Source organism: Harpegnathos saltator, unplaced genomic scaffold, assembly GCF_003227715.2.
Source record: "Harpegnathos saltator strain DR-91 unplaced genomic scaffold, Hsal_v8.6 scaffold627, whole genome shotgun sequence".
NCBI lineage: Eukaryota > Metazoa > Arthropoda > Insecta > Hymenoptera > Formicidae > Harpegnathos > Harpegnathos saltator.
This window is the reverse complement of record NW_020230457.1, coordinates 78,940-106,576: the sequence shown is the minus strand read 5'-3', so window position 1 is coordinate 106,576 and position 27,637 is coordinate 78,940. Positions and strand designations below refer to the sequence as shown.

Sequence of the window (27,637 nt, the reverse complement as noted above, 5' to 3'; positions counted from 1 at the left end):
TCTTTAATTATCTAATCTGACATTCGCAGATAATTTAGTCCGCATCACTGAAAATGTGCTGAAGATACTCAAACATTTTTTTCACATCGTAGACGTTTACATTATTATTGCAGATAGCAGATAACAGGCTAATATTACGTATTGGAATTTATATACAGTTAGAATAATTAGGATAAAATGTCACGAGAAGAGTTTGCATTTGCTCTTATCTTCATCAAGCAAATGTTTTAAATCATCCAAGCGCGACGCTACAAATAAACTTTGACCTATGTCGGCTAGAAAGTACGATCGAACCACCTTAACGTGATCGATAATGCGAACAGGATCGGAGGAATTGGCCAAGGATAAAGTGTCGGAGGCGCACGAGAAATCGACTCGATCGTCCACCGCGGCGACAGGGGAAGCGTTTTCCAAAATACGTGAGCTGCCACGCGCCCTCACCGAGCTACTCGGCAACCCGGCATTTTTTATGCTGAACCTGGCAGGTGCCAGTGAAGGATTGCTGATTGCCGGATTCGCTGCCTTCCTGCCGAAGCTGATTGAAAATCAATTCAGCGTCAATGCCAGCTCGGCCGCGTTGCTGATGGGTGAATAATAATGACATTTCGATTAATAGTCTATCATATCGCGTTTAAACAACCTAGCATACCCGCGTACTGTGTTGTTTGGCTGCTTTGCGACGCGGTAGAGAAAGGGTCAGCTGTCGACGCCGGTCGGCGACGGCTTGAACAGGGTTGTAACGTGTCTAGTTACGGTATTTACGTATTTTTTATATGTATCTGTTTGCTAGTACAGTATAACTGCAACTATAACTAGTTTTCTCTTCTTTGCATCTCTATCTAAAATCTCACTTCAGATAAAGATACAATTTTGGTGTCCCCATATATATATATATATAAAATATATATATATAAAGCGGGATTTATTGACTGGAGGGTTGCGGTATGTCCTTAAAGTTTCGAAAAAATAGATTTTGAATTTTTTACATAATCGCATGAAACTATCTTCCTCGTATTTTTTAAATTTCATCATACCTTAAAATTCCGGAAATTACTTGAATGGCAACGAATAAATTTATATTCCATATATTTGCAATACAATGCAGAGAAATGTGTAAATAAAAAAAATTTTGAATATTTTGGCAATTCTGAAATTCACAAAATTCTGAAGAACGTTCGTTGTCTTTACTAAAATATGTTTGAAAAATATTTAAGATGTATCTAAGTGCATTCACATATAGTATTTACATCCGATATAATATTTACATTCGTACAACAGTTACTAAGCGTTTACGTGATACGGGAAAGAAAGAAAATTCGCAAAGAAGGAAAATGGGTTCCACATCAATTATTGGAAAATGTCATTGCGAACTGGTGGAACATTTGCATTTCGTTGATCGCCGGACAAAAAATGAAGAATTTTTCGTATCGAATTGTTACTGGGGGATGAAAAATGGATATTTTATCGTCGCGGGATTCACCTCTTACCAGAAAGATAAATTTAATAAGGAAAATGTTGTAGAGAACGAAGAAAGATATTTTGATTGAGATATTCGTTCATTGTCTTGTTTAAATAAATCAGTTTTTTTCTATAAGAAAACCCTCAAAACTGAATCACACCACTAATATTTCTCTCTTAATATCCATAATATTTCTCCTTTTAATATCAAACTCGTAATATTTCTCTTTTATCCGTAACCGCATCGAGTTATTCCAAAAGACGTGTCTGCTATGCAACACCGGTCTTAAAACAATGTAACGCGCAAAGCTGCGGCGAGTGAAACTTCGACACAGTTGCCTATGGTAAGATTTATATTGACACAGCGGTTTCCTCCCCCTTTCAGGGTTGGTAACCGTACCCGCTGGGGGCGGTGGTACCTTTCTCGGTGGCTATCTGATAAAACGCTTCAACCTGCCCTGCTCCGGTATTCTCAAGTTTTGCCTGTTAGCCACAGCCGCCTGTATCGTCTTCACGCTATGCTTCGCCCTCAACTGTCCGAACCTCGATTTCGCCGGATTAACCGTACCGTATCAAAATACCACCAAGTACGTGCCAATTAACAAAAGTCCGTGGCAACGATTGATTAATCGCTCCGCGGAACTTGGCTCGTTCGTTACACCTGCTTCTCCCTCGCTAAATGGTATCTTATTACCGCAGGAAGGTCGCGTTATCTCTGGAGAACGTCTGCAACAGCGGCTGCGGCTGTTCGAAATCGCAGTTCGACCCCATATGCGGCGTCGATGGGATCACGTATTATTCACCCTGTCACGCCGGATGTTATCGGGAAACGCCGATCAACGACGTGAAGGTGAGTGTGTCCCCCAGCATACACATGTTCAAGTCGTCCTGCGTCGCACGTCATTTTCTTTTCAGCACTGCCTATCTCTCGCGCAGAGAATTAATTTCGCGCAGATGATCCATTTCGCTACGTTCTTCATGTTTGCGACTGGAGTTAAACGCGTGAACCGTGCACACGGTATGCATCTCCAAGTGATTTTTTTTTCCAACTAATCATCGAACTAAATTAAATGTCGAATCTAAATGAATTATCGATCATTGTTAGGTCCGCGATATACGTCTTGCATTTTCGTTCCGGTCAGAGCTGACGGGTAGACGATGGAGCTTTGGTCTCGACCTAACTCGCATCCGCGAGTGGATTTTGTACCGAGAGCGGAGAGATATTCAAGGAAACGTTTCTTTCTCTGTCGCAGATATACACGAATTGCAGTTGCATCCACGCGCCGGCGATGAATCTGACGACGAGCGACGCCGGCGACGTCGTCCCGTACGAAGCTGTCAACACTACCTGCTCGAGCACGTGCTCGCACTTGTGGCTGTTCATCGTCCTGGCTTTTTGCAACATGTTCATGACCTTCTTGTGCACGATGCCGGCGCTCTCGTCTACGCTGCGAGTCGTGCGGGACGACCAGAGATCCTTCGCTCTGGGCATACAGTGGATCAAAGTGCGGATTCTGGGCACGATACCAGCGCCCATGATATTCGGCGCTCTCATAGACGACACGTGCATCTTGTGGAACAAAGCGTGCGAAGACAGCGGAGCGTGTCTCGTTTACGACAATTACTACATGAGCAGGTTGGCCACTCGTGCGATTCACGTATATCGGCTGCGGGAGATTACGCCCAGTAACTTTGGCCCCTCGAAATGAAAGCGGTTTTCGCAAGTATTTTTAGCAAGAAGATCATGGGAGAAATAATAAAAAAAAATTTATCATCAATATTAACACGAGAAAAATAGTAAGGAGATTTTAGGTGAAACGCTCGTTTAGGGAAGGCACCTCCGGTGGTCTTGATGTTGGCATATACGTATTACGTATTATAGTACCGACCCTCCTGACTGACGTACAAAAGGTTTCGGCCTCTCCCCAACAAAAAGCTAACTCCCTCCCTCAAGAGAAACCTAACTTAACCTAACCCAACGTCTTATATCTTTGCATATGGTTATGTGTTGTTGGTTGGAAAAGGGGACCTTTTCAATAATGTTCAATGATATACAGGGTATCCGGGATCTTTTGGAAACGAAAAATTAATAAAAATTAATGAAAATTAATCAGATCAAACTGTCATATACTATTTTGCAAAAATCGCAATAGTTGTTAAGTTATTAATGATTGAAAATTACCACATTTAGAAGGTTTTAATTGATAATACATCTAGAAACTTTTAATTGATAGCTCGAAAATTTGCAAAATGGTAAAGGACTTTTTTTTTCAGAATGACTTAACCTACAATTATATGACGGCTATTGTGCCTAGCGACAGGTTCGAAATTCTGGGCTCAAAGTCCAATATATTCATATCTATCGCCAGACATAATAACCGTCATATAATTGTAAATTAGGTTATTTTGAACGAAAAAGTCCTCTACTTTTTTGCAAATAAGTATGCAAATTTTTAACTTATCAATTAAAAGAGTTTCTAAATGTGGTCATTTTCAATCATAACTATTGCAATTTTTGCAAAATGGCACTTGACTTTTCTTCTCAATTTCATCTGATTAATCTTCACAATTTTTCGTTTTCAAAAGATCCCGGACACCCTGTATAAAGATAATGTCTTTCCTATAAACGGGAGTTTTATCTAGAATTTTCTTACCATTCTTCTCGTGTTAATATTGATAATACAATTTTTTTATTATTTTTCCTCGTTAAAAGCGCTTCCAAAAGTCACTTTTATTTTGAGGGGCCAAAGTTATCGTAATCATGCCATCATGCGGCAGCGCTGATAAGAGACAAGACTGGTTGAATTTTAGGGTGTTTCGGGCAATCATTATTTTTCATCTCATCAATAATATAAAATATAACAATATAAATATAAAAGGGAGTGTTTTCTTAAAAAAGGGATTCTGGATTTTAAAGGCAGACAGAACTTACAAAATGGAGGTAGAAAGTCCTAATAAACATGGGTCGAAAAATTAATATTGCCGGAGATACGAACAATTAATTATTTATTTTGATTAAAGCAAGTGACTTGCTCGCTTCTACCGCAGGAGATACCGTACATGAAATGCATTTCTTCCATTTCTTGATTAAAATAGTCGATATTGTTCTTATCGTATTGTGTAAATTTTGTGACAACTCTCTCAATTATTTACTTTGTTCACGAAGATATGTGACTAACAATTGCTTGGTGAAGCATGCGTCTAAATGGAGAGAAAATAGATGTTTATTTACATTCTGTGCAAGAGCGAAAAGACTCTTTTTAGGGCATTTTTTTCTTCTAAAGCATGGAATATCTCTTCATAATAAATGACGTAGACAAATTACATCAGAGAATACTAAAGCAGCAGACGCGAGTAAGTCGTTTGCTTTAATTAAGATAAATAATTCTTCTCGTAACTCCTACAATATTAATTTTTCGAGCCATGTTTATTAGAACTTTTTATGCGACTACTATCTGCTTTAAAAATCCTGAACCCTTTTTTCTCAACACCCTGTATATCTCAAGGAAATATTTGCAACTCTCTGATTCGTAGTTTCTTGTGTTTACTTTTGCATTGTCATTTTTTTAATTTTGTATTCAATTTGTATCCGGTACAGTTGTTTCTATCGCAAATCAAGGCAGAGAACTTTTAGAGAGAAAAAAGTACGGAAAGAGATACGCAGAGACAATTCGGCAAGTTGTAGTTTTACAAGTCATCGTGCTTCTCGCTGATGCGGGCCGTTGAGGCGGGCCGTAACGCGAAGCGCGCGCTTGTACTTGAATTTTCTTAAAACTTTAATCCCGTTTCCTAATGCGCCATATATTTCAGGTACATGCTCGCTCTGGCGTTTATCGGAAAAGCAGCTTCCCTGCTCTTCTTCTTCCTAGCGTGGTGGTCGTACGTGCCACCGGGCGGCCGAGGCATTGACCAGAATTCCCGGCAGCAAACCGCGGCCACTCTAATGCTAAGCGACACGTCCCAGGAAGCTCAAATAGTTCCGACCACGATATCGTAAACTGGGGTTACTTTGTCCCTTAGAAGATTATCCTCCTGGAGTGCTTTATAGGCACGACAGAAGCAATTGCAGTTTATCGCGCGGAGAAAATGCCCCGGCATTTGTTTCGCGACGGGAGGAATATCCTGAGGAACAAAGTAGGATAATCCGCGTCGCGGAAGCGTAGGTAAATATGAAAATGAAGCGAGACGCGCATGTACATGTCGTAGCAACGCGACTGGATAAACCGTGCATGTGTGCGTGTATGTGTGCGTCGAAAAGCGAAGTGATCCTGCGTGATGGAAGAACCCCGCTCTCGCGCGTTGAACGAGTTACAAATTTTCGGTAGCTCCGCAGGTGAGGTCCGGAAGTCGTTGTTGTTTGATTACCCAATTAATCGCTGCAAGGCAATCAAGCAGCCGGCTCGCGAGGCTCGAACTTCCGAGCCTCCTAAACGTGAATTTTTGTAATCCCGACGTTTACCAATTGTCAATTAAAGGTCAGTTAGTTAGATAATGTTTCCTGTAACGGTGAGTATCGATAGTACTTTGTATACCCGCGAGAAAACGTAACATATGCGTGTGTGTGTGTGTGTCTGTGTTTGTTTATGTGTGTGTGTGTGTGTGTGTGGGTGGGTGTGGGTGCGTGCGTGCGTGCGTGCGTGCGTGCGTGTGTGTGTGTGTGTGTGTGTGTGTGTGTGTGTGTGTGTGGGTGTGTGTATGTGTGGGTATGTGTGTGGGTGTGGGTGTGGGTGTGTGGGTGTGGGTGTGGTGTGGGTGGGTGAGCGGTGAGTGACACACGTGGACTTCGGAGACGGTTCTGTCAACAATATGTCCGATGTATCAACAATAATGCCTTGGTGGTTGTCGTATGTATCGTCAGTTTGATATCGAACTTTTTGCGCCGTTTTTCACTCGTAATTATTTTTGTCAAACGGGAAATACCGGTACGCCTAGAGCACGCATTATATATGTCACCAATAAAGAGCTAGCGAAGTACGCGAAGCGTCACCGATCTCTGCCCGCTGTCTCGCCAATGTTCTCCATCTTCTGTCTCGGCGAAACGCTCACCGAAACATTTTTGCGTAAAGAATATTAACCCTTTGTTGCACGTTTTTTTTTTTTCTAATAAATATAATTTTGTGGAACTTGTTACTCGGGGGTTTTTAGGGCCGCTGAATACAAATCTGGTGTGAAAAATACAAAATTCGAAATGGCGGGTCCAATATGGCGGACCAAGTTTTCAAAATCAGCCGAAATCGCTTGAAATGTGTTATTTAAGGATTTCCGAGGTTGCTAATTACAAATTCGTTATCTAAAAGAGTAAGTTAAAGATCTTCGATCAATTATAGAATATCTACGGTACAAGAAAACCTGATCAATAGCCACTTCCAAATTCAATTGTTTCATTTTTATAATTGTGTTCGCCGTATGAGATCTGTCCGTTTGAATTTTATATTTTTCACGCCGGATTCGAATTCAGCGACTTCAAAAACCCCCGAGTAACAAGTTTCAAGCGAGTCCGAATGATTTTGAAAGTTCCGTCCGCCATATTAGGTCCATTATTTTGAATTTTATATTTTTCACACCGGATTTGTATTCAGCGACTGCATAAACTCCCAGAATGATTTTAAAGTATACATTATTACCTAAAATTTCATGTAAACGAGTTTATTCTTTAAGAACGACAGTTTTGTTCATTATATGCTTATTAATAACAAATTACTTATTTTAAATGACTCTAAAACTTGATGTATTAGCTAGAGGAACATTCTAGTAGTCCAACAATACCAAATATGTTAAAGAAATATGTGAAAAATTTAAATTATTGGAAAAACAGGCTTGGATGATAGGTGGCGCTCTGGGAGGACCTCTACGCCGCTAAGGGTTAAATATCAGCGATGAGTTTTATCCTTGAAACAATAGCGCACCAGGCAAGCAGAGACAAAAAGGACTGTGAGAAACCTTTATTTCTTACGCTGTTCGCTTCAAAATCACTCACCAATTCTCTCGCGAGCGGCCATTTTAACTGCGGACCTGTCGTAACACGTTTAACCTGGCTGCTCACCGTTGGCTCCTCGGAATTAGCAGTTCTTCAGGGTAATCTCACAGCAGCGAATACGCGAAACGGCACTCTCGGCACTCCCGACGACATTTCGCGCGCGAGACCACTTCGCGCGTCGTAAACGCAGAACGACGGTTTGAACTTTGAGCCGCCATTATGCGACGGTTACGCGATTCTTCGTCCAACATTCCCGACGACTCGATCGACGAGATGCTCGCCTCCGGCGGCCACTCCGTAGCACTTTTCCGCGACAAGCGCGCGGGACTCATCTTCGACACTCCCGCTGGGTAGCACTTCGGCCGCGAGACTCGTATTCGGCGTGTCGAAATCGCGAGAAATACGGAGCTACTCTTCGAGTACGAAATGCCGCGTCTCAACGTCCTTCGAAGTGAACGTAGCCGAGTATCGAAACGCTCGCGATCCTCGAACTATCGAAACGCACGATATGGCGGGCTGCTCATAAGCAGAAAAATTCACTTATCTTTATGAAGAGGTTGCCACGGTTAAATTATTATTGTTAAGATACCGACGCTGCCTTGCAACGTCGGAGTATCGTGATCGTGTGAAACTTGTTTTAACCTAACGTTCTCCATCGTTGTGTCGCTTCTTACTCCGTCCGCTGCGTATTTATACGTAAAATCGGTAATGCCGAATAGGTTATAACGTTATCGACAGTTTTGGCTTTACCGTTTCTTTTTTTATTCACAAGTTCGTTGTACAACATCCGCGTAGTCGACCGAAAGCCGTTAACGACTGTTGGCGCTCTCTGAGAGAACCAAACTCAATCGAGTCGCTGCGGTTTTACCGGTAGTCTAACTAACTTACCGACGGATCTCATTGCAATGGGGGTCGAACGTTTTATGACAGATTCGTATTTAAAGATATAATCTTCCTTCAATCATCTATATGAAAACGTTTTCGAACATGATTAAGATTGTATTCCGTGAAATTTTCGAAATAGTATCCACTGGATTAATATTCTGTGAATGCTGCCTACCATGTGGCCTCTTGGTCTAGGGGTATGATTCCTGCTTTGGGTGCAGGAGGTCCCGGGTTCAAATCCCGGAGAGGCCCGTTTTTTTACAACTACAAAACTCTATTTTGCTTCTTGTTATTATGTCGTTAAGTATCAAATTGCGAGACTTTCATCTATATCGCTTCTCAAATAAGAATATTCTTCATAGACAGGAAACCAGTAATTTTTGTTTCCATTATTCAGGTATATCGGCCGATTCTGCAGAGTTTAATCCTTCATATTCTAAATTAATCTAGGATCTTATTAAATTTTTGTGTAATTAAATAGCCTTATAAGCATAGCCTTAAATAGCATATTATAAGCGTAAGGAATAGAAAAGTAAATTTTATAACAATTTAATGATTGAATTTTAAGGTGATATTTGTAAGTGCCAGCAGAAACATAAGATACGACTAGAGATATGCGAATCAAGAATTTTTATGTCAAATCGAATCGAATCGAATCGAATCTCATTTTTTAAATTGGAATTCGAATCGAATCTATGAAATTTCGCTCGAATTCGAATCAAATCGAATGAAATCGAATCGAATCATTAAAAAATTTAATATGACTATTAAACATGCAAATAATGGTGGAAGATTTTAATATGAAAGGGAATATTGATATTGTAATATCATATTAAAGTAAAATATATATTTAAATAATTAAAGTAATTTATAATTAAGTTATTAATTATAAGTTAAGTTAATTACAAGTTAAAGGTTCAAACATACAGGCCCGTTTTGTAGCTGATGCACGCAAACGATAATGTATTTGATTCCTATTCGAATTATTCGGATTCGAATCATAGGGATTCGGATTCAAATCCGAATAGTTCGCACATCTCTAGATAAGACCTAGAAAAAGAGTTTAAAAACATACGAGCGTTTGTATAAACGGTATTTTTAGTGCCGCCGGGATATAAAGGATTAAAAAATTTGAATACACCTTCATTCTCCCTCTCTCTCTCTCTCTCTATCTCTCTCAATTCTGGCTGCAGGTGTTTAACAAGATGAATCTCGTTTGATGAATATAATTAAGAACAGAGTTCGCCGAAGCACCACTGTTCTCAATCTGGAGGCTGGAATTGAACTCTTGCCTCCGTGCTGAAGAAGGGAATTTAAACAACCCAAGAACCAATCTCGAAGTTCGACCGAACAGTTCGATCACCTTGACGCCCCGAGTGCTAATTTGAACCCCGCGCCGTCCTCGGCCGCCGCCGCCGCCGCCGCGCGCAAGATGGCGGCGCGTCGGCTCGGCGGCGCATGCGCGAGTTCCTCGACGGTCGGGCAAAAACACAGCTGGTCTATGGTCCTCGAAGCGAGCTGACGGTCGAGCGTTGTGTCCAATGTGATTTATGCGATTCCGTGCCGATCTGTCGAGCCGAGCTGCGTGGCTCGCGCGAGCGTGCGGCTGCAGTGAACGTGATCGGGCGTCGGTCGCGTCCGTGAAGTTGAACAGTGCTGCGGAGGGCAAAGAGAGAGAGAGAGAGGGAGAGAGAGAGAGAGGGAGAGAGAGAGAGAGCGAGAGGAGAGTGTGGTCGTCGCCGATGTAGCCTGGAGAACCGCGGCGGTGTCACCAGGAGGATTTTTCAACTGGTCTCCCCAGCTCTGAGTACAAAGGAGTCTCGCCGCCGACACGACCGTCTCCTTTCGGTGAGTTCGTCAGGATCGTCGACGCGACGCGCTCGATGGGATCACCTTTTAACCTGGCCTGGCCGTTCTTTTTGTTCTCGGCGACTCGACGTGTGTATGCTCGTCCGAGTCGCCCGAGCTGCCCGATTCCGCTCCTCGGGAGAGATCCGACGGGACTCGCGTCGTGTTCCCGAAAATTCCGGACTCGAGCTGGCCAAGCTACTCCGGGGCGATCCGGGCTCGCAATCGCAGCGGACGATAAGCGGAATTTACGTGCGTCGCGGACGCGGATCTCTCGTGTCGCGCGACCCGTAAACGGCGTGAGAGCATCGGTACTTTCTCTCTCTCTCTCTCTCTCCTCTCTCCTTTTCTCCCGCGCTACCCTTTAACCCCATGTTTTTGAGTCGTCGAGCATCGCCGTCTCTCGCGAGCTGTGTTATCTGGAGCATTTCGTCAGACTCGTCGCGTCCCTCCCCCTCGCCCCCTTCTCTCTCTCTCTCTCTCTCTCTCTCTCTCTCTCTCTCTCTCTCTCTCTCTCTCTCTCTCTCTCTCTCTCTCTCTCTCTCTATCTCTCTCTCTCCTCCTTCTGTCTCTCTGTGTATTTACTCCGTTGGCAAATGAATAATCCTCGCACCCTCTTCCTTATTGTTAATGAACGCGACAGATGGAACGTCACGGCGATCAGTTTGTTGTACTCGACGGAAACGCGGCTGGAGTTTGTTTTTTCGCGACGCACGGCCGAGGGACGAGGGAGTGTTGTCGCTGATGAAGACGCGAATCTCGGCGCGCGTGTGCGAGCCAGACTTTATAGACTAAATATTATTCCCTCGGAGCCGCCGGCCAGGTGACTTTTATTAAGCGCGATCATATCGCCGCGACAAACAGACCACGTCACCCGCTGCGATAGGAGAAAAAAACATGAGAGAGAGAGAGAGAGAGAGAGAGAGAGGGAGGTCCTGGACGCCGAGAGGAGTACTCCGTCGAATGGTCCGTGCAGACTTTTAACGGAGATCTATACTGCTCGCCCATATTGCGAGTCTCCTCTCTCTCGTCTCTCGTCGGCACGTAACGTCGTGCGCGCGACTCGACGGAACGCGAACGTTTCGTTATCGTTCCGCGGCTACGCACGTCTATCTGTCGGCGATTCCGACGAGGCTTTGTGCAGCGGCGGAACGACCTCGCGTGCGTCGTCGAGCTAATCGACAGGAATCCGATGATCGCGTTCGGGAAATCGCCCCGGCCGGCCGGGAGAAAGAGCGAGCCTCGCGAGACCTTGCACCGTTGCGACGATCGCCGTCGCGGCCGCGCCGGCAACTGCACTAATAACTGTCGTGTCAATTAACATACGTAGTTTGGCCCACATTGCCAATTAGGCTGATGCGACGATAATCGGCGGAGATGCGCGCGTACGTAGGCATAAGACGAGCCTTCCGCGAGAAACGCGCCCTGCCCGGCCACGATTGCGCCTCTCAAGAGCTGCGGGTTCTCCTCGTCGGCGAGAGAGCTGTGATGGGTGTCGGGAGCATGCGGGAGCAGGAAGGATACAAAGGGGAGGATTATTGGGGGATACGGTGGTACTATGGCCCTTGCAGGTGTCACGGTCCCATAAGAGTGCTGATGAAGATACTGTCTCCTCTTCGGGGTTCTCATACCAAAGTAATTATTCGGGAAGTCGATTCTAATCTGTAGTCCATTGTTACACTTATGTTGCACTACACTGCTATCTTCCTAGCAGATTGTATCTCCAGCAAGCAAGTCAATATCCGCATTAAAAAGGAGTTTTATTATTATTATTATTATGAGAAATGTGCGAACTATTCGAATTCGAATCGAATCTAATGTAATTCGATTCGATTCGAATGCGAATAATTCGAAAATTTCGAATCATGAAGATTCGAATACGAATAAAATACATTAGCGTTTGCGCACATCGGCTAGAAAACGGGTCATCTGGGCCTGTATATTTGGACCCTTAACTCCCTTAATTAACTCAACTTATAATTCATAATTTAATTATAAATTATTTTAAATATTTAAATATATATTTTATTTTAAGAAGATATTATATCAATATTCCCTTTCGTATTAAAATCTTCCATCATTATTTGCATGTTTAATAGTCATGTTAAATTTTTTAATGATTCGATTCGAATTCGAATAAAATTTCATAGATTCGATCATCGAATTCGAATTTAAAAAATGAGATTCGATTCGATTTGATATAAAAATTCTTGACTCGCACATATTTAAATATTTATATTATTACAGGATTATTAGGAGAGAAGGTGGTACTATGGCCCTTGCAGGTATCACGGCCACTCTCAGTATCTCCGTTATTAGGCAGCGAATTCCAGTTGTTACTTGTGGGATCATTTGTTTGGTAGTTCGCCGTTGGGGCAATGATGTTAATATATCAATACGCGATAGCTGACACTTTTTGTAACGTATTTTTACCTTCGAGCACTTGGAGATGCCTTCCATTTCAGCGTTTAATTAGACATGTCTCCTCATTATCTTTAAACTTGAGCGTATCATCACACGAATGTATGTACAATTGAGTATTTTGTTTGTCACTTGACGTTTTATTCGGCTGTACATCCTTCAAGTTATGCAAAGTTGAAGGAAATAGCATAACATCCTGCTGATGAATACTGTCCCTTTTTTGGGGTTTTTCATACCAAAGTAATTATTCGATAAGTCGATTCTAATCTGTAGTCCACCGTTGCACTTATGTTTCCATTACACCGCTGTCTTCCTGGTAGGTTACGTTTACCAACAAGCAAGTCAATATCCGCATTAAAAGTTCGCATTGCATTCATCATTATTCCCCTTCTAAGAGTTTAATTTGAATGAATGTATAATTTCGCAGCTAAACACTTTGTATTATTTTAAACAAGATTAATTTTTCGTATCAGTTTTAGTGGGAGACCACATTGTGCCGCTCCATTTTCTCGCCGATCCATTTTGCCGTGTTGCCATATTTTTACAAAGAACATTCTGAGTAATAACATTACGTAAATATGAATCTGTAATCGATGAAGCAACACTGTGACGAATGTAGTCGTTCAGTTCTCGCTTTAAGATATTGATTATTGACAAAGTTATTGTGTAAAGTGTGAATGGAGGGGCCATAATACCACCTTCTCCTCTATAATTAGACCGACGGGACACTCTTCTTCCGAGGACTCTTCTTCCGTTTCTTTTTTTCCAGGCGAGACGCAAACTACACGTCCGGCAAATGGCCGCTCTCTCGCGGAGAGAAAGATGTGGATAATATTAGAGATGTGCGAACTATTCGAATTCGAATCGAATTACATTATTCGATTCGATTCGAATCCGAATAATTCGAAAATCTCGAATCGTGAAGATTCGAATACGAATCAAACATATTAGCGTTTGCGCGCGCATCAGCTACAAAACGGACTATCTGGGCCTATATGTTTGAACCCTTAACTTGTAATTAACTTATAATTCATAACTTAATGATAAATAACTTTAAATATTTAAAAATATATTTTACTTTAAGAAGATATCACAATATCAATATTCCCTTTCATATTAAAATTTTCCATCATTATTTGCATGTTTAATAGTCATGTTAAATTTTTTAATGATTCGCTTCGATTTCATTCGATTCGATTCGAATCCGAATAAAATTTCATAGATTCGATTCGATTCGAATTCGAATAAAATTTCATAGATTCGGTTCGATTCGAATTCGAATAAAATTTCATGGATTCAATTCGACTCGAATTCGAATTAAAAAAATGAGATTCGATTCGATTCGACATAAAAATTCTTGATTCGCACATCTCTAGTAAATGCGTTATTAACTCTTAAGGGCTGCTGAAATTTCACCCCGTGCGAGTTTTTGATCTTATTAAAGAACACAACCACACTGACAATACCAGTTTTATAGGTGTTTACTCACTTACTGTCAACATAATGACGACATTGTGATAAAACATATCAAACACATTCTCATACTTTATTATAAACAACAAGAAAAGTTGGCCTGGCTGGATATTTGATGGCAGCTCTTAAGGGTTAAAATTATTTCAGTGTTCCTTGGTCCCCCATCTGTGTCTTCTCGTTTCTTTGTTGTAACAAGAAAGAAGCAATTGGTTTTATTTTATTTTATTGCTAGCAAAACTTGGAGAAATGACTCTCCCATCTGTGATTCCTCCCGGTAGCCGATCGCATAGTCGCAAACGGCAAACGCTTTTCTCCCAGTGCGCCATATTCCACGGTGTCCGATTTTGAAATCCGTCCTCGAAAGACTTCTCTCGAGAGAGAGAGAGAGAGAGGGAGGGAGAGAAAGAGAGAGAGAGAGAGAGAGAGAGCGAGCCATATAACGCGCCATTGAAATTGAAAGTCACGTATAATCGCACGTTTCTTGATTTCAAGCCGGCCGTTTCGTTATCGCGGAGCTCGTGATACGATTACGCAACGCTTCTCTGCCGCGGACGAACGTGAATTGCGTTATATTTCTTCACACACGTCGAAACGTCGAAAACGTTCTGTTCCTCGTTAAATATCGCATTCTCGGGCGGCCGAGACAACCGGGACGCGATACATCGCGACGGCGGCGTGACGGAAATGAATCAATTGCGACGCACTCGTCGGAATCGCCTCGGAGTCGCGATGCGGTATCGATCGGGGATTGGTTTATCGGTCAGTGCGACCCGTTTTATAACGTTTACGTCGACGTCGGCTCGGCATAGCGGACTTCCGCTATTAGCGACTCACGCGTGCACGCACATGCGAGAAAGTGCAAGTTTGCGATAATTGACTTGATTTCCCCGTCAAGGCGGCGGTAAGGAGGTTAAGGTCGATCTCTTATCGAATCAGTGACAGTCCGGCATATCCGGCTACTTCGTCTCTGATTTCCCCTCAAGCCTATCCCGCAAGCTCTCGTCTACTCGAGGCGGCGGCTCCTGCGAAGCTGGACTTTTCTTTCTTCCTCCCGCACGCAGATCCAAAATCACCTTTCGTCTTTCGCGCCAAGCGCGAAACTCGTTTGCGATTCTGCTGCGGAAAAGACCCAGGCCCCCCCCTCTCCCCGCCAGAGCGGTTCTGCCGGAGCCTAAACTTTCTCCCGAGGCCGAATTTAGATTCGGAATCGCAAGCTTCAGTTTTCTAGCGGGACTCGCCTGCGAGAACACAGGCGTCATTGTGCGTCCGCTAACACGGTAGTCCTTGGAGTCGTTTAAGTGTCGTCGAACGCGCGGATTTTTGCGCGCGACTTTACGCGGATTCGTGCTCGTCGTGTTCATCGAGCCTCTCGTGCCTTCTTCTCGGCGTGAGAGCTCCTGCGGCTCCGTTTTGTCTGAGGACCCACGCGTCGCTCCTCGGTCTCTTTACGTTTACATGCTCTCGGTTGCGAGGTATGCTCAGTCGTGGTTAGGAGAATTACTACTATAACGGTTTTTAGTTTATACAGGGTGTCCGGGATCTTTTGGAAGCGAAAAATTGCGGAGATTAATCGGATGAGACTGAGAAGAAAAGTCAAGTATCATTTTGCAAAAATCGCAATACTTATTAAATTATTAATGATTGAAAGCGACGACATCTAGAGGCCCTTTTAATTGACAGCTTGAAAATTTGCGTACTTGTTTGCAAAATGGTAGAGGACTTTTCTGTTCAGAATCAGACCTAATCTACAATCACATGATGGCTATTGTGTCTGGCGATAGATATGAGTATGTTGAACTTTGAACCCTGAATTTTGAACCTGTCGCTAGGCACAATAGTCGTCATATAATTGTAGGTTAAGTCATTCTGAATGAAAAAGTCCTTTATCATTTTGCAAATAAGTAGGCAAATCTTCAAGCTATCGATGAAAAGAGCTTCTAAACATGGTCATTTTCAATTATTAATAACTTAATAACTATTGCGACTTTTGCTAAATGGTACTTTTGACTTTCGGTACTAACGACTTTTCTTCTCAGATTGATCTAATTCACAATTTTCCGTTCCCAAAGATCCCGGACACTCTGTATAATAATTTTATATAATATATTTTTAATATATATATATATATATATAATATATAATTAAATTATTATATTATATTATATATTATACTATATTGTATATATAATATATATTAATGTTTTTATATTATTTTTATATAAGAATTTACATAAAAATATATAAAAGTAATATAATATAATTATAATGTAACGTAATATATATCATAATACTATGTAAGCAAGAAAGTTCATGCCGTTTTAATCAATAGAGATAAATAATAAATTTTTGTAATAATTAATTTCCATAAGTGTTACACGCCGCTAAATTCTCCGTTAAATAAGCTTTTGTTTAAACATACGTAACTGACTTTTAAACATAACGTAACAGACTTTTAATTGATAGTATGCGCATATGCAGTTTGACAATGATAAAATTCAGAAACGGCACGAACTTTCTCTCGGTTACCTAATATATTTAAATAAAACATTTTTCTCTCCAAAAGTTTGCTCTTTCGAAAGGTATCGCGCGAAAAGATTCTCAGCTCATTTCTTCTCGTTTATGTCTGTACAAAGAGAGACGTTAGGGTCTGTTACACACGGCAAAGTAAATGTTACTTGTTCCAAGTATTTTACAAGTCTGTCGTATTAAATTCGTCATGAGCGTCGAATTTATTCAAGATACCTCCCGAGTCCCAGTAAAATCAGTACCTTAATCAAGGATATGAAATTTGAGACAAGAATCCCGTTTTTATCAGCATGTTTAAAAAGAGATTTGGATTTTAAGGGCAGATAATACTCACAAAATGGAAGAAAAAAGTTCTAATAAATGGATCGAAAAATTAATATCGTCGGAGTTATGAACAATTATTTAATTGTTTCAATTGAAACAATTTTAATTGAAACAAGTGACTTGCTCGCTTCTGCCGCACGGCCATATATGAAATGCATTTCTAGGTTGGAATAGTACAATGTCATTCTTACACTACCGTATTGTGAAAACTTTGTGATGGCACACTGCAACTGTTCATTGTTCATGAGAATATGTGACTAACAATTGCTTGGTGAAGCTTGGTGCGTATAAATGGAAAGAAAATATATATTTGTTTGCGTTCCTAGCAAGAGCGAACTATTTTTAGGGATTCTTTTAACCCTTTATATCCTAGTACTTAAAAGTATACCAATGTGAACCTGGCAAACTTAATAAAAAAAAAAATTCTCAATACGGTTCGATTGTACTTCGTTTGTGTACCTGTTTGTAGCACTTTTTGTTTCGTTTGTATCTCAGAGAATAAAAAGATAGGGGGAGGGGGAAAAATAGCCAGCAAGCAAATATAAGATATTCGAAAACGGCCAACGCCATTCGAAAGAAAATCATTTATACCCGTTTATATCTTTCTTCATATCGTTTGTATCTCAAAGGAACCGGAAGTACAGGATCTTCAAAAAACGTCCAAGAGGTATTTTCGCAAATTTTTTAGATATCGCAAAACGACCAACGCCATTCGAAAGAGAATCGTTTATACTCATTTGTAACTCTTTTCAAATCGTTTGTACCTCAAAAGGACCGAAAGTACAGGATCTTCAAAAAATGTCCAAGAGGTACTTTCGCCAATTTTTGAAATATCGCAAAACGGCCAATATTTGAAAGAGAATCGTTTGTACCCGTTTGTACCTCTCTTCAAATCGTTTGTACCTCAAAGGGACCGAAAGTACGAAAATAACCTTCCGACATATTTTGAAGATCCTGTACTTCCGATTCCTCTGAGGTACAAACGATTTGAAGAGAGGTACAAACAGGTACAAACGATTCTCTCTCGAATGGCGTTGGCCGTTTTGCGAGATCTTATACTTGCTTGCTGGCTATTTTTCCTCTTCCCCTTATTTTTTATCCTTCAAGGTACAAACGAAACAAAAAGTGATACAAACAAGTACAAACGAAGTATTGTCAATGCAATCGAACCGTATTGCGAATATTTTTCTGATCAAGTTGCTTGCCAGGTTCACATCAGGTTAGAAAAGTACCGCTCTATATAAACGCTCATATGTTTTTGAACTTTTTTCTCACCTTTCTTGTCTTACCTTACATTTCTGTCGGTACTTAAAAAATACCACTTTAAAATTGTTATAAAATTTATTTTCCTATTCCTTATGTTTATAATATGCCAGAAGTTTTTGGTTACGCAAAAATTTAATAAGGTCTTGGGTAGATTAATTCAGGATACAAAGGATGATACTCTCTTCACTGATAAATAACATGGATAAATTACATGGGAGAATACAAAAGCACCAGAAGCGAGTAAGTCGCTTACTTTAATTAAAACAAATAATTGTCTATAACTTTGATAATTAATATTAATTTTTCGATCCATCCTTATTAGGATTTTTTCCCTCCATTTTGTGAGACTATCTACTCTTTAAGTCCTGAGCCCAAATTTATTCGGCAATTATTTGAAATAAGGCCTTTTTCGAACTTTGATATTGTTTTGTGGTTTCCTTGATAAAAATCTCCATTGTGACTCTAATAGTGGTAATCAATCGTGGGAGCCTGAAAAATATGCCATCTATACACTTTTTTTAACTATTTCTTTCCAACATGGCTGTCGGGATGTGCTAAGGTTAAAAATATATGATGGCCTTTAAAAGGGCTGATTTTCTGCCTGTTTATGCTTGAAAACAAAGTTACAAACAATACAAAGTTACTGAAAAAGATTAGCAAGAGTAGCAAAGTAGAATATACAGGGTGTTCTATTAAAAATAAAATATGCTCAAATATATTAAAAACATCGCGTTTTAGGAAAAAAATGTCCCAAATAAAGATTGTTTTGGCTTTGAGGAGGACACAAAGTGATAAAGTCAGTTTGGCCTTACATGACAATTCCGAAGTCGCGCGTCAAGGTCATATTGACATTTTTAAGCATAAACCCTTATTTTTTATTGTAGATTCTTGTAGCTTGCATCAAGGCCTTTTCAAAATGTTATGGATAAGTTGAACTTATTTCAGAATACATATAAGCTTTGACTTACATATAAGTTTACTTACATATAAGTTTTGACCAAATAAGTTAAGTTAGGTTAGGTTAAGTTAGGTTAAAAAATATGTAGATGACATATTTTTCAGGCTGCCCTGATTGATCATCACTATTAGAATCGCGACAAAGATCAAGAGAAGCGCAAAAAAAGTTTCAAAATTCAAAAAGAATAGTTACCAACTTCTGAATAATTGCCACTTCTTTTTAAACACCCTACACAAGATAAACTTGACTAAGATGACCATGATATAATATTCACGATATTGTCATCCCGAATAGTTTACGCACATAAACTACCGCACATAAATATCAATTATTTTTGTGAATGCTTGCAAAAAAACGGACTGTTTGGTAATTATCGCGGAGAAATCGCGGTCGTCTTTTCCGTGGAGCCGTTTTACTCTGGAGTACAAGGAGTTTCCACAATCCTGAATTCTCAAGAAAGGAATAAACTCTCTTGTCTCGAGCGCACGACAATGAGGACTACCCGGAAACGTGCGACGAACATATCGATGACCCCCGAAGTGACCATCGCAGGAAAATATTCGCCGGCGGCCACGATCCGCTTTTCTCAGCGGCGTGACGGCTTTTTGCCCGGCCCTGCGTGATTTTTTAACGCATCCCTGACGATCGAAAGGCACCGCTGGCAGAAACGGCAGATCCAACGCGCCGGATCAGAGAGCGTCGCAAGCCCCGCATCGTGGTGCCAAGTAAAGGTTAATTCGCAGGCAGAGCTGATTACATGAATATATTTGCGTCTCGGTACCAGAAGACACACACACACCCACAGAGAGAGCCGAAGTGTGCTCCGTATAAGCTCGACGGGCCGGTACGCGTAGTTTCGCCTGGCACCACGGGACGCGTCACGACCGCGTGGCGGGGCCTGGGGAGGGGCTGGGGGAGAGAGGGAATTAGCATTATAACAGCATTATACAGAACGCCTTGGACACCATCCAAAGGCATTGAAATCCTTTAATAGAGCGCATATCGGACGCCGAGAAGCCGGAGCGGAAGGTCAGCTGCGTCGTCGGAGACACTTGGAAAGTACATTTCTGACTTTGCCACGTGTCGCGCGCGCGCGCGCGTGTGTGTACGTGTGTGTGCGCGCGGTAAAGCCTTTCGTTCGGATCCAGCCGAGTGAACGAGCGCGAGGTGTCAGGCGCGGCAGGTCGGCGATATCGAGCGATCCGAATCGGCGGGATCGCGACACGACACACACGTCGCTCTCCCGCGGAAGAGAACGTTTTCTCCCGAGCACGGGCGCGCGGAGAGCGCGGAGAGCGCGAAGACGGTTGAATGCGCGGAAACGCGCACGCATCGCTCTCTCATACGCCACGGCACGGCCGCGAATTATGTAACGAATCGTGTCTCGCCGCATTTGATCTTTCTGCATTGCGGCATGCACTCTCGGTACGTACTCACCGCGCGGTATTTTGTTGCGGCCTCCCGGCCGCCGCCCCCCTCCTCCCCCCGTCCCGACGCGCGCCGAAACTTTGCGCGCGCGCGCGCGCCACGCGATCGGCGCGATAAACTTTCGTCCGACTGGCGATTATGTAAAGTCGCGCACGAGAGCGTTTATCGGCGCGCAGAGAGAAAGAAAAAGAGAGGGAGTGACAGCAGCGGTCGCGCCGTTTTGCATATTGCGAAAGCTCGAAATAGTGGCGAAGCATCAGGGGTGTCCTTTCGCCCGCTTATGTATCTTCGCGCGGACGACGCGGTGTTTCGTCATCGTTTCGGCGAGCGAAAAGTACGGACGAACGGATGGGGGAAGCGCGCGGCGGGGAGGAAGGTGAGAGAGAGAGAGAGAGAGAGAGAGAGAGAGAGAGAGAGAGAGGAAAGGAAAAGGAAGAAATTCAGCGGTGCTGAAAAGTAGGGCGCGCTGTGCGCGCCGGCGATCCCCGGCTACGTCCGAGCTGCCTAGATTCTCGCTTTTGCATTCGACAAATAATCCACTGTCACGAAGGTGGGCGGCGCGCGGCGAGTCCTCGCGTGCGGTACGCGCGCGCATTGTGCAAAGCGGAGCCTCGCATCGCCGCGATCCGCGGCACAGCCGGCCGACGCTCGTTTCGCGCTAACGCGGGATCGGGACATGTGTGTGTGTGTGTGTGTGTGTGTTGGCGGCTGCAAGTAGGGATGGGCGATTTTCATCGATTAATCGAAAGAGCCGATAGTTCGTCTTTAATTAATCCATGTTTTCAGATGATTCTATTTTTACTCAATTAACCCATTAAGGCCCATCCTTAGACCAGTAGAGATATGAAAGAAGTAACTATTGGTTTTCTAGCAGGGTTCCCCAGCAAAATGATTATTGGTGCTTTAAATTGGTTGAAAAGAAAATGTCTCAAACAAATTGTAAACGAATTAGGAAAAAATTAATTTTTCCGAAAAACTAACCACGCCAATCGATGATTCTACGGGAAAAATCATCACTAAAGAAACATGTGTTACATTTTCGATTTTCCGCTTCATTTGTTGTTAAAAATTATAAACAATCTAAGACAAATTTAATCTAAGACAATATCTAAGATAACTAATCTAAGACAAAATTAAAAATTTGATGATGTTTTCTCATCATCGGCAACCGATTTTTACTTTCTTTTTTTTTCTTAATAGAGAATTTTTGTAATATCGTCTTTAAAATACGAAATGAACGAAATTTGTGAACGTCGAGTCCGGATCTAGTAGGGCATAGTAAGCTTTAAGAAAGTTAAGTCTTAAGAAATTAGCCAACCATAGTCAATTATTCTTGTAAAAGTAGGTTAGGATTGGTTAATTTCTTAAGGTTTAAAGTTTACTACCTCTATCGTACAGTCATGGACAATAGGGTTGTTCAGTTTTTATTGATAAGTTTCGGAACGTTGCCGAATGTGGTCCAATGAGAGCATTTATCTTCCCAAAATGAGTCCTCTTATCACATGGAAAATACATCAAACGAGATACCGAGTTAAAGGCCTCGCACATTGACGCGATTAGCGACGAATAATAAGCGATATCTAATGAGAGTTCTGTTTTAAAGAAGAAATGAAAGCTCTTTCTTCTTAAAACAGAACTTTCATTAGATTTCGCTCATAGCATGCTGCTAGTTGCGTCCAATGTGCAAGATCCTTCAGGAGGATTTCTGATAATACTGAGAATACTGCGGACGTTATTCCACCCTTGTTTAACATTCAATGAAAAATAAGGATTGATTAACGTCGGCTACATCTGTTGCGAATTTAAGAACGCATCCAACATGTAAGCAAGGAGAGCATTCGAGTGATGTTTCCGAACGCACTCTTAGCAGTTAGTGTTTCATCTGGTGCTAACCAATTTAAATGTTTACTTTGCAAATTTAATCGGTCAATCGATAAATCGACTTTTTTTGTTTTTTTTTTGTTTAGAAAATAATCGATATTATTTCATTTTTTTTATTAATCGATATTTTAAACACCGATATATTTTCGAACATTGCTTATCCCCACTCGAGAGACAGCGTCCGATCGTCGGCAGCGCCGACGGTTTGTTCCGAAATCGGTTTCGGAAACTTTGGCTTCGGTTACAAAGTTGGTAGGCCTTCAGTTAACCCGAAACTTGCTGCGAAATCGGTTTCGGAAACTTTAGTTTTAGTTATAAGGGGTTGGTACGCCTCTTGAGCTAACTTAGATAGATTTTCATAATTAATCAGCTGATCAATTATCAAGGTAGTAAGTAATAAAAAATTTTTCGATCTAATATTGTAAAATTAATGGCTAAGTTAGAATCAAGTTCGTGTACGGAAATGGTACGTAGTTATGTGACGTTCAAGCGCGACCAACTGATCAATTACGGAACATGTCTGAATCTAAGACTTACCAACCTTGTAACTAAAACCAAAGTTTCCGAAATCGATTTCGAAACAGGCCTTTAGTTATACGTTCCGTAGTTGATCAGCTGATCACGCTTGGACGCTCGCAGTCGGTACCACTCCTATTTACAAACTTGGCCTTTTAACTGTTAATTTTCTGTTAATGTAATATTAATACACAATATTTTGTGCTAATATTAGATGGAGAAATGGATAAATGTCTTATTACTTATTATTTTGATGATCAACCCAAGGTTGGCAAAAAACATGTTTAAAATAAGAAAACAAAACATCACTTTTTTAACTGCTTCAGACATGTTTTAAACAAGCGTAGAAAAAAACATGTTTGAAACATATAATTTTTAATATAGTTCGGACATTTGACTTTTGATGCGATTTGGAGCGTAGTCGGTGATTCAATAAGAAAACTTTTTTTGAATCGTTTTATTTAAATAAACTATGAGATATACATATACAATACGTGAATTGTTAAATATATAATAGATATAATATATATACGCGTATATGTAATAATTATTTTTTTAGTAATAATCGTGCAATAATGTATACATTTAATAATTTTACGCCCAAAATTTACTTATTAAACATCTAAAAAGCACGTGTTTCAAAAAACGTATGTTTACAATTCTGGAATGCTCGAAACACACGCTCGAACACACGCTCGAACACACGCTTAAAACTTTTATTTCAAACAAAAAATTTAAAACATGCTTGAATCGATCAGCTGATCAATTATGGAACCTAACCTAAATTACTTTAAGGCCTACCAACCCCTCATGACTAAAACCAAAGTTCCCGAAACCGACGTCGGAACAAGGCCCGAGTATCACAACGCACGGGTGAAACGCCCCCTCCGGCGGTGAATCTTTCAATTGCCCCGCCCGCCGTCGGCGATTAAAAGATTCATCGCCCGTCATCAAAAATGAAGGAAAGAGAAGCGGAAGAACGAGCGCGAGAGCGAGATAGCGAGATAGCGATAGAATAGCGAGGACGAGAAGTTGAAATATCGCGCCGCAATGGGGCGGCGATATCGTGCGGCCGCAAGGGTGAAAGGGTGACCTAGTGGCCGAGCTATCGCGAGGAACTCCAAGACCTTCCAGCACGCGAGGGCCCGAGGTTCGATCTGCGCGCGCGAGGATAGACGGATTCTCGTCGATTTAGGCCGCATCCACCGGCCGCTCGAGGCTCGCTATGCCGCTTCGATCGATTCACCTCGGAGAGACGCCGCGTTCATTTCCGCAGTCCGCGGAGGAAATGAGCCGCGGGACGGTCGTTAATTCTCCAGGGTCCGCCATGACGCGTAATTAGCGACCGATTATTACCGGCTAATCAAATTTTCGCCCCTCGTCGTCGTCCTCCTCGTCGTCGCGCGACGATCCAGGGGATCGTTTACGGAGCAAGGGGGGAGAGGGGATATAAGCTGATCAATCGGAAAATCGCGACTCAGAAAACAGGCCGACTCTCTCCTCCCGCTTCTTCTTCGAGGTCCGAATGAGTCAGCTCAGCCGAGGAGAAAGACGGAACGCGAGCGCGGCGTCGAAAATCGTCGGGCTAACGGGACACGTTTATGGTTCATCGCTCTGTCCGGGATTCGGCAATTCCGCTGCCGCTAATTCGGCCTCGCGGTCGTCACGCCGTGATTCAACCGGGTCCCGTCCTGCGATGCTGCGATTGGGGAGGGGGAGGGGGGATTTTTAAGACGGGATCATCGGGCGAACGTGCTTCCTTGAGAACGTCGGCTCCGAATTAATCGGCCCCGCGCGAGATTCGCGTTAGAGTATCGCGATTCCGTTCGCGTCCGCTGCGTTCGATCGATCATAATGGGTTCCAGCCGAACTACTTCTGCCGGAGAAACACCCGCGAGTGACGTAACATGACGACAACGACAACGACGACGACAGTACATCCACGTTTCGCGTGCGTCGAATTACCGTCATCGCGCGGATGTTATCAGTGTTGCCGTGCGGTTATCGGAGTATTCAACCGGCGCCATTGTTACAGCCGAACGGTTGTTAACGAAGCTTAATGCCGACGAGGACCCCCGTTGTAGATGGCTGGCTGATAACGACGCGCGAGTGGGACTTTCTTTCTCTCTTCCTTTTCTTCTCTTCCCCGCCGCTCTTTTTCCTCAAATAACTCGAGTGCAGCTTTCAAGAGGAGAGTGTCGCACTTTCGTTTTTAGCGGGTCTCGGCTGAGGTAATCGCGAGAGAACGTTTACATGAACGACACGTGTCCGTGGCTCCTTACTTACGCAAGACGGTTCAGCAGCTTTTTCTCCGTCTCGTCGAGGAGAGAAACGGTTCGCTAATGAGAGAGGGGCGAGTGTCAACAAAAGTCGTCGAATCTTCTGGAAATTGTGTGTTGCGTTGATGGCTCAAAGTCCGAGTACTCCGAACGAGGTGATCTCTCTCTCTCTCTCTCTCTCTCTCTCCCCCTCCCTCCCTCCCTCCCTCCCTCCCTTCCTCTCTCTCTCTCTCTCTCTCTCTCTCTCTCTCTCTCTCTCTCTCTCTCTCGCTCTCCTCAGCGTTGAGCGGTAATCAGTTGATCAGTTGAAGGTTAAGTTGAAAAATTAATAACTTTTTTAATTTGGCTCAGTTCATTTTAAACGTGTCGATTTTTAACTCAAACCGGTCATTCTCAGATGCGTTAACTTGTTAATTTTTTTTCAAGTGATAGATTAGGTTACGATAATTCATCAATATTAAAGTCGTGTGAAAACGGTGCACAATACTTAGTCAAGTAAGTAATTAAACAGATGATCTCTTTCCTCAGGCCTGGGCGGTGATCAGTTAGTCAGTGAAAGGTTAGGTCAAGAAGTTAATAACTTTCAGTTAATTTTAAACGTGTTGATTTTTGAACTTGAACCAATCACTTTCAAGTGTTCTAACTTTAACTTGTTAACCCTTTTCAAGTCACAATAATTCATCGATATTAAAGTCATGCGGAAGCGGTGCACAGTAGTTAGTTAAGGAATTAATTAAACAGTATTAGTGAACGCATGATGCGGCGGGGCGATCTCTGCAAACAAGTCTCTCGTTCAAAATATGACTCGAATCTGTTGCTGATTTCCTGGCAAAGGCTCATGATGGTAGACATTGGAGTTGAGCAGTTGGTATTATGCACCGTTTGCCGTTGCCAACAGATAGTCGATAAATTCGAGCCATTTGGATGAGATCTCGTCTACAGAGCTCGTCCTCCCGCTTCTCGTTCCCCGCGCGTACTCATTCGCGCTAACATTGTTTGTTAATCAATTCCTTGATAACTGTTCTATAATTCGTAAAATGGCGCAGGATTTTCCCGTTCAGTTTGATTCGCTCTACCTGCGCACAAGTATTTTATCTTTCACTGTTTTTAATTGTTCTGACTTTTGCTTTTAAAAACACACTAATCCCTCTATTACAGCTATTGTACTTTTTAAATAACATATATTATTAAGAGGGGAAAAACAGAGATTATCTCTCTCTCTCTCTCTCTCTCTCTCTCTCTCTCTCTCTCTCTCTCACGAAATACTACTTTTTTATCATTTCACCTGAACTTAATGTACAATTAAAAGGTTAATTCTGTAAAAAGAAAATATACAGCTCAGCATAATTAACTTTCAACTTTAACAGGTTGATCTAATTTTTTACTTGACTTTTAATCGAGTTGGTTGTTTAAGTAAACCTTTAACGTAAACTTAACTTGTTTATGAATCATTAATTTTTAAATTAATTTAGTCTAAAACAAACTAACTTACCCAGCGCTCTGGATATTTCATAGTTCCCCCAGCCTGTAAATGTTATACATATGTAAATCTACCGTATGTTCAATAAAAAAAAGTCAATCAAAACTGTCAGGATACATTTGCGACGCGTAAAACACGTATTTTTATACTATTTGTAAAAAAAGCCTTTTTTTTTAGATAGTTCGCGACTTTCTTTATTGTTCCGTGTAAACCCTCATTTTTCCCTGTTGCCAAGTTTAATTAAAATTCTACACATGAACAGTGCATTGTGGAGGTCAACGGAATAGTGCAAGGAGTTCAAAATGTATTCGAAAAATAGGCACTTTTCTGTAAGCGGAATGAGAAAGCACTCATCCAACGTACCATGTGTACAAATGTGTCCCCTCATCGCTTTTTATTTTCTCCTCAAACACACATCGAACACTTAAAGAACCACGAAATTCCTGGATTACCCGGCACGAGTGAAATGCGATGAGTGCACTCTCCGCAAGTGAAGCATCCCATGGATGCCGGGAAGAGATAATTTTCTCTGAAGCAGCCGAGAGTCTCGTTTAAACCGTCGGCGCGAATATAATTTTCAGAAGATTTCACGCAGACAGGAAAACAACTTACTGAGACGGCCTTCCTTGGAGCTTAAAAGCAGGATCAGTGCAAAAACATGTTTGAAATAAAAAAAGAAACAAAACGTTTTTTGTTTGCAAAACTGTTTCTTACGTTTTAAGGATGTTCTAGACAAGCGCAGAAGAAAATCTTTAAAACATGAAAAATGTGTATGCATTTGGTTTCTAGTATAGTTTAAACGTTTGACTTTTAATGCGGTTAGTGGGAGTCAATGGTTTAATAAGAAAACTTTTTTTAAATCGTCTAATTTAAACAAATTATGAAATATATATACAGGGTGTCCAGAATCCTTTGGA

The 27,637-nt window shown here is 41.9% G+C and overlaps 2 protein-coding genes and 1 non-coding gene across 5 annotated transcripts in view; all 3 read left to right on the top strand.

The window, feature by feature from the left end:
- The window catches only part of Oatp26F (Organic anion transporting polypeptide 26F), a 59,939-nt gene extending 54,018 nt beyond the window's left edge, over positions 1–5,921 (top strand). For both annotated transcript variants that reach the window (XM_011148000.3, XM_011148001.3), the window contains 5 exons: positions 324–587; positions 1,844–2,045; positions 2,158–2,308; positions 2,712–3,094; positions 5,269–5,921. In XM_011148000.3, the coding sequence (XP_011146302.1) occupies positions 324–587; positions 1,844–2,045; positions 2,158–2,308; positions 2,712–3,094; positions 5,269–5,455 (1,187 nt within the window). In that variant the 3' untranslated portion in view covers positions 5,456–5,921. The remainder of the gene's footprint in view (positions 1–323; positions 588–1,843; positions 2,046–2,157; positions 2,309–2,711; positions 3,095–5,268) is intronic.
- A 2,579-nt stretch (positions 5,922–8,500) lies between these two features.
- On the top strand, positions 8,501–8,572 carry TRNAP-UGG (transfer RNA proline (anticodon UGG)). The gene has a single exon. It is a non-coding gene; the product is annotated as a tRNA-Pro (tRNA).
- Positions 8,573–9,796: 1,224 nt separating this feature from the next.
- LOC105187283 (Organic anion transporting polypeptide 30B) overlaps positions 9,797–27,637 on the top strand; it is a 34,375-nt gene continuing 16,534 nt past the window's right edge. For both annotated transcript variants that reach the window (XM_019843220.2, XM_011148003.3), the window contains exon 1: positions 9,797–10,168. The gene's annotated coding sequence lies outside the window, so the exon portion shown is untranslated. The remainder of the gene's footprint in view (positions 10,169–27,637) is intronic.